Below are 7,543 nucleotides of genomic sequence, written 5' to 3'. Positions count from 1 at the left end.
GCAGATACCGCCCCCTTGTGGAGAAGTGTCGTCAGTGCAACCACTTAATCTCTGCCTGAATGACACGAGGTGTGGTTAAAGCGTTTCATAAAAAGGGGGCGGGGTCTTCTCGACGTGACGTCTCCCGTGCTCTGCAGGTCGGTGTACGACGGTCAGGAACATGGACTCTTCATGGACAAGCTGGACGTCCGGATCAGGAACCACGACCGCGAGATCGAGAAGATGTGTAACCACCACTTCCAGGGCTTCGTGGACTCCATCACGGAGCTGCTCAAAGTGCGAGGGGAGGCGCAGAAGCTCAAGGTGAGCGAGGACGGAGAGAGAGCGGCGGGCGAGTCACGGACAGATGGACCATCAGGGACTGGAGGGACGTTCTGAACTGTGTTTAATAAAGTTTTGTTGTTGTCCTTCCTCAGAGTCAGGTGACGGATACAAACCGGCGTCTGCAGGACGACGGGAAAGACGTAAGTTTAAAGGTTCACTAGAAGCTCGTCCAATCAGGCGTCATCTTTCCTCACCTCTCTCTCTCTCTCTTCAGCTCCTCAGCTCCATGGACGAGCTGCAGCAGTGTCGCGTTCAGCAGAGAAACATCGCCACCACCATCGACAAGCTGACTCACTGCCTGCCAGGTAAACCAATCAGCTCGAGTCTTTCACCTCGAAGAGACGCGGCGTCCAATCAGAATCTGAACTGTCCTCTCTCCCTCCCTCAGTCCTGGAGATGTACAGCCGGCTACAGGAGCAGATGAGGGCCAAAAGGTTGGTTTGAGTTTAAACCATGACTCAGCATTTCTCCTTGCTGTTTGTAAACACAATGTTCAAACGTGGCTCCACCTCCTCTCCCTCCTCTTCTTCCTCCTCTTCTTCTTCCTCCTTCTATTCCTCTTCTTCTTTCTCCTTCTTCTCTTCCTCCTCGTCTTCTTCCTCCTCTCCCTCTTCCTCCCCCTCCTCCTCCTCCTTCTTCTCTTCCTCCTCCTCCTCTTCTTCCTCCTTCTATTCTTCCTCCTCTTCCTCCTTCTATTCCTCCTCTTCTTCTTCCTCCTTCTTCTCTTCTTCCTCCTCTCCCTCTTCCCCCTCCTCCTCCTCTTCCTCCTTCTTCTCCTCCTCCTCCTCTCCCTCTTCCTCCTCTTCTTCCTCCTCCTCTTCTTCCTCCTTCTATTCCTCTTCTTCTTTCTCCTTCTTCCTCCTCTCCCTCTTCCTCCCCCTCCTCCTCCTCTTCCTCCTTCTTCTCTTCCTCCTCCTCCTCCTCTTCTTCCTCCTTCTATTCTTCCTCCTCTTCCTCCTTCTATTCCTCCTCTTCTTCTTCCTCCTTCTATTCCTCCTCTTCTTCTTCCTCCTTCTTCTCTTCTTCCTCCTCTCCCTCTTCCCCCTCCTCCTCTCCCTCCTCCTCCTCTTCCTCCTTCTTCCTCCTCTCCCTCTTCCTCCTCTCCCTCTTCCTCTTCTTCCTCCTCCTCCTGAGGTCAGACTCCCTCTGTGCTGTTTGCTCTTCGATCTGTTGTTGTTGTTTTTCTCTGAATAAGCCCCTCCCTCTTTAACCACGTTGGGGGGGTGGATGGCCCCGCCCATTCAGGGACGCTGATGGTCGAGGGGAAGAGAGAACAGTTTTGAGCCTTGAGCCGCCTCTCGATCCCTTCACCACGAGGAAACGATGCTCTTCTCCCTCTGGCCACTAGAGGGAGCCAGAGCACGCGGAGTAACTCGCTCTGAGCTGCAGGCTGCTCAGAGATGTCAGCCAGCAGTGTGTGTGTGTGTGTGTGTGTGTGTGTGTGTGTGTGTGTGTGTGTGTGTGTGTGTGTGTGTGTGTGTGTGTGTGTGTGTGTGTGTGTGTGTGTGTGTGTGTGTGCGTGTGCGTGTGTGCGTGTGTGTGTGTCCCAAACTAAACATCTGTCTGTCGGTGCAGGTACTACCCGGCCCTGCGGACGCTGGAGCAGCTGGAGCGGACGTGTCTTCCCCGGGCCGGTCAGTACCGCTTCTGCTCCATCATGGCGGAGAACACGCCCAAACTGAGGACGCAGATCCGAGACACGGCCATGACGCAGCTGAGAGACTTCCTGGAGAGCATCCGGAAACACTCGGACAAGATCGGCGAGACGGCCATCAAACAGGTACGCACGACCCTGCCGACGCCTCTCCACGCAGCCAACCCGAGTGTAAGGGTTCAACTCCCGCAACACGCAGGGGCTCCATGCGCTTTTATTCACCCTCCTCTCTCTCGGGGAAGTCTTCACTGAGCTTCAGCCGTGATGATGTGAACTCGTTTCACAGCGAGGAAGGACTCGGGGTTACTCGAGGTCGGCCATTTTGGCGCCTCAAGCAGTAAATGTGATGTTGGGTGACGTGACTTTGAGGTGTGTGTTTTTACTTCAGGACTTTTCGAACCTTTAGAGGAGGAGGAGGAGGAGAAGGAGGAGGACTCTTCACTTGCTGCTCTTTCTGTGTTTCGTCCACTAGATGTCGCTGTCGTATCACTCGCCTGTCTTTAGTCCGAGCGCACGCCGCCTCTGCACGGGTCAGCGGTGAAGTGAGTCTGAGTTTCAGAGACACTCGGAGAGGGCCGTGATGCCTTCACTGTCACCCGCTCTGTGACGGAGAGCGGCGTGTTCTCTGAAGGAAGACACGGCTTTCACGGCTAATGATGAGCTAACCGCTAATAACAAGAAAGATCATGGAGGCCTGATGGTACTGATGCTGGGATGATGTTATCCTGTGCGTGTGTGTGTGTGTGTGTGTGTGTGAGTGTGAGGTACATCTCTCCGGCTCAGACGGCGTGTCTCTCTGCGGCGCTCTGTTCCAAATTAGCTGCGACTGGCCGGCCGTCGTTTCAGCGAGGATGTGAAAATAAATAGATGTGGTGGAGGAGGGAGGAGAGGAGAGGAGAGGCTCACAATGAAGCTATTGTCTGCTGCCACATGCTCCAAGAAGAAGAAGAAGAAGAAGAAGAAGAAGAAGAAGAAGAAGAAGAAGAAGAAGAAGAAGAAGAAGAAGAAGAAGAAGAAGAAGAAGAAGAAGAAGAAGAAGAAGAAGAAGAAGAAGAAGAAGAAGAAGTGAGAGAGGGTTTAAAGAGGAGGAGGAGGAAGGTGATGTCAGAGAGCAAAGAGGAAGAGATGAGGAGGTTGGTGCTGACAAACAGGAAGTTAGTCAAAGTTCAGATGCTCCTTTTACCTGTGAGTGTAGATCCAAACCTTCCATCATTTTCATCCAAGATTTTTCCTTCCACACAACGTCCCGCTAAAACCTTCATGTGAAACAACGAACACCAACTCTTTCATGTTTGACCATAAAGCCTTTTTTTTGTTTAGCGGTGAATAACGATGTGAAATGATCGCAAATAACACAAAGTGACAGGATACAAGACTGTTAGAAAACAAAAGGAGGAGGAAGATGATTCCACCAAACAAAGTGACGCCACCGTCCCCCCCCCACACGTCCCCAAAGTGGACACGTCCCCCCCCTCCCTCCGGACGTGTCAGCGTTCGTCTCTCCTTCCTTAAAGACCGTTAAAGATCTGAAACACAAACACGACACCAATCATCTCCAAATCAAGTCTTTTTAAAAAACACTCTCTCTTCTTTCTCTCGTCGCATCACATCCCCTCTCTCTCTCTCTCTCTCTCGCTCGCCCTCTCTCTCTCTCTTGAATCTGTCTTCTACTCTTTCCATCTCCTCATCTTTCCGTCTACTTTCCTCCGTTCCTTTTCTTGTCTCCTTCCTTCCTCCCCCCCCCCCCCCGTCTGTACACACACTGAGCAGAGGACAAGTTCAGAGCTTCTGCTGTGCATTCAGTAGTCACACACACACACACACACACACACACACACACACACACACACACACACACACACACACAGAGTCGCACACACACACACTAATGGGAAACAGATTGCTGGGCCTGTGAAGTAGAAGAAGATTGATTACCTGTATCTTGTTACTAAACACACACACACACACACACACACACACACACACACACACACACACACACACACATGCGTGCGCGTGCAGCGAGGGTGGCGGAGGGCACGCGCTCTGTCGCTGGATTTGAACCATCACAGGAAAGTGTGTGTGTCTCTGTGTGTGTCTATGTATATATATATGTGTCTGTGTGTGTGTGTGTGTGTGTGTGTGTGTGTGTGTGTGTTCTGCAGAATAATGCTCCACAGTTCACGGCCTCCGGACACCATTATTCCTGGATCCGAGCGGAGCTGCCAGGAAGTGATGTATAGCAGGGATGTCCCAGTCAGGATTTTTGACCCAAATCCTGCTGCGAGTCATTTAACACGGAGCATGTTCTCCACACGCGTGCCAAATGGACATTTAATATTTGACCACATGATCCAGCTGCACCGGGAGCTGCTTCTCTACAGACGGCTCCTCGTTCCCCCCCGCAGCATTCAACACAACCACCTCTCCGTTTACCCCTTTAGCTTTCTCTCCCCCCCCCCTCGCTCTAATCTGTGATTGTGCACCACGGATGACGCACTTTCTCCCGCACTCCAGCCTCAAGTGTCCCCCCTCCTCCCCCCCCCCCCCCCCATGAGTGCCACCCCTGAAGAGGAGCTGCCACAAAAGACCCGACTTATAAAAAAAAAAAAAAAAAAGGTGGTGGAAGTCGTCGTGGTCGTGGTCGTCGTCGTGTGATTGGTCGGAGTGAATGGCGGTATGAGCGTGTGCGCACGGCGTGCGAGTGGATTCCAGAGGGGACACCTGTTGAAGAAAGGCCGAGAGCCGAGTGGACTCCTCTGACGTGGGTGATGACGTCGGACATGTGTCACTCAACGTCTCCCCCCTTTCATGACTTCCTGTCTCTGGAGGTCTCCTTTTTGTTGTCGTCGTGGGAAAACTGGAAAAACAACCATTTGACATTTTTTTAAAAGGAAAAAGTGTCGCAAACCAAACAAGCTGTTAGCTTTGGGAGGGATTTTGAGTTCTGTGCTGTTTAGTGTTTTTTTTTTTTCCTCTTGTAGATGATTTTGTTCTTGGACAGTTTGGGGTCTTAAAGAAGAAGAAGAAGAAGTGAAAGGAATGCTGGGAATATTTTCAGAGGAGCTGAAAAAGCGACGGGCGAAGCTTTGGCACGTTTGTCTTTCCCACCTTTCAGCTAGCTTGCGCAGGACTCAGACTTTCCCTCGGCTGTTGTTTTGGAGCGGCTGGTCAGATGTGAGTCATCGGCCTCGCACGTCCGTGGGCATCGGATCAAAGATGGCATTGTGTTCTCCCAACATTTCTGATAGTGTTGTTCTTCCGCTCTGGTGTGGATCCACCCCGCCAACCGACACCAGTTTTTCTCATTACCGTCGTTTATCGAGGGCGCTTGAGTTCTCTGACGCATCTGCTGACGTGCCTGTCGGCGGGTTTGGGGCGAGCGAGGTTGGCTGCTTGCTGGCGCCGGGCGAACAAAAGGGCGGCGCCGCCACAGCATTCACAAGATTTCTAAAAAAAAAAAAAAAAAGGCGGATCTGGGTGTGGATGGAAAGATGCTCTCAGTTTAGATCTGACAGGAGTCCCTCCCCCCCCCCCCCCCCCCCACAGATGTCTTCAATCGGCCGAGCGTTCAGATAAATCGATTGATTGATTGATTGGTGTTGTAAAGAAAAACTCCTGGAACGCCAAGGATCACGCTCAGACGTAGGAACAGGGTGGCGGCGTTGGCTGACTGGATTCAAACGTGACTCCGTGTTGGACACCGAGCTTCCATTTAGTTTCTCACCCAAACTTCCTCTTGGATTGCTTCTTATTTTTAGTTGCTCCTGCGGGGAGCCGAATGCATCATTTCCCCCCAAAATATCTCCACAAATAGAAACCCAGACAGGACGCGCTTCGCTTTAGATTTCGCCTTACTCATTGCATTGTTCTGCGTCTGACACCACTTCCTTCTGTCCGTGTCCCCCCCCCCCCCCCCCCCCCCCCAGCATTATCAAAGAACAAGCTAAATAAATGCTAATGTTAGCGCTTTGGTTCGCTGTGGAGCCACCTGACAGACGTTGGATCTCCTCTTCTCTTCATGTCTTCGCTGTGAGGAAGTTGGGTTTTTTTGGTCGTCCAACACATGAGTCCGGAACACGTTGGTGATAAAATGGTTTCAACTCTGAACGTTACGTTTGGCTGCTTTTTTTTTTATGTGTTTGCTTTTCATCTCCTGCTTTTGTGTCTTCATCAGGAATGTCTGGTGTCTGTTTTTTTTTTTGGGGAGGGGGGTAATTTATGGATTTAGATTGTGATATTTACAGCCATGTTGGTTCCCATTCGTAGCTTTAAATCGTCCGCTGCAACGTTTCACTCTTGAATTTCTTTTGACCACTTTGGCGAGAATTCACTTCCTCTTCTGGAAAAGCTGCAAAAGTCCCAGAACTCGGATTGAGTTTGCGGTGACCCTCGGGTTCTTAAGATGTCAGATGACTAAGACCATAAAAGGGGGGCCGGCAGACCTTAACCTTAACCTCGAGCTCTCAGGTTGTACCAAGTCAAAGCCCGCTTCAAACATTGTCCCTTCTTTCAAGTCAGCAGCTCTAATGCTTTGTCTTCGTCCTTCCTGCTCGTCCCTTCCTGTCTTACTGTCCCCGTGATGCATTCTCGGGCGCTTTGTCTGAAGCCTACCACACCTTATCCCATGAGACCTCCCATGGAAATGACCAATAAAAAGAAAAGGTCTTTCCCAAAGGTCTGGAGTGGACCTTGACCTTGTTAGACCATCCGCACCCCCCCCCCCCTCCTGGAATGACTTCAGGGAATACGAGCCTTCCTACCTTTGCTTTGGGATTATTTGAAGTTCATGTACGGACGGCTCGTTGGTTCATCATTATTATTAAAAAAAACAAACATCTGGATTTGGTGTCAGACCCTCAAAGAATCAAAGAATGAAAGCTGCTCTGAAGTTGCGCCAGCTAACGTGACTCCCTCCGCTTTTGTTGTTTTGGAAAATGTAGGAAAAAAAACCCAGCCGCTGATAGAGACTGAATCTGATTGGCTCGTGTGTTGTGTTTCAGGCTCAACTGCAGCGCTCTCTGGACAGCTCCGTCTCCGCGCAACCCAGGGGCCTCTTCGGTCGCCGCGGCAGGAAGGAGGCCGCCGCCGCCGCAGCGATGGTGACGGACAGTGACGGACAAGGTGGCAGTCCCGTGTCTGAACAGGACTCTGGCATTCTGGACGTGGAGGACGAAGAGGAGGAGGAGGAGGAGGAGGAAGTGAGAAAAACTAACAGCACATACAAACCGCACAGCTGACTGAAATCTGTTTGTCCTTTTGTGTCTTTGTTTGTCTTCGTCTTCGTCTTACGTCTTCACGTGACCTTAATGAGGAGGCTCAGCGCGTGCAGACCACGATAAATTGACTGACGTCTCCTGGTCCAGCTAAGACCGGTCCCCCGGGACTTCACATCCCATAGTGCTCCACCGATTGTTTCAAAATCGATGACGCCTCACAACAGCCAATAAGAGCCTTCGTTGACCTTGTTTTCTGTTAGCTACTTGCACGCCGTCGTACCGAGGACCGCCATCTCTCATCGCCAACGAAAGTCTCAAAACGTGCCGGTTTTATCTCGTAGCGGTC

General features: G+C 51.3%; 1 protein-coding gene across 5 annotated transcripts in view; it reads left to right on the top strand.

The window, feature by feature from the left end:
• exoc6b (exocyst complex component 6B) overlaps window positions 1-7,543 on the top strand; it is a 65,327-nt gene that overhangs the window by 4,969 nt on the left and 52,815 nt on the right. For all 5 annotated transcript variants that reach the window (XM_079371145.1, XM_079371144.1, XM_079371143.1 and 2 more), the window contains exons 2-7: window positions 138-303; window positions 417-464; window positions 539-629; window positions 713-758; window positions 1,900-2,104; window positions 6,982-7,179. In XM_079371145.1, coding sequence (XP_079227271.1) covers window positions 138-303; window positions 417-464; window positions 539-629; window positions 713-758; window positions 1,900-2,104; window positions 6,982-7,179 — 754 coding nt within the window. The remainder of the gene's footprint in view (window positions 1-137; window positions 304-416; window positions 465-538; window positions 630-712; window positions 759-1,899; window positions 2,105-6,981; window positions 7,180-7,543) is intronic.

This window comes from Symphodus melops, assembly GCF_947650265.1.
Source record: "Symphodus melops genome assembly, chromosome: 20".
In the NCBI taxonomy this organism is placed as follows: Eukaryota; Metazoa; Chordata; class Actinopteri; order Labriformes; family Labridae; genus Symphodus; species Symphodus melops.
Note: the sequence above shows the minus strand (reverse complement) of the source record. Positions and strands in the feature narration are given on the sequence as shown.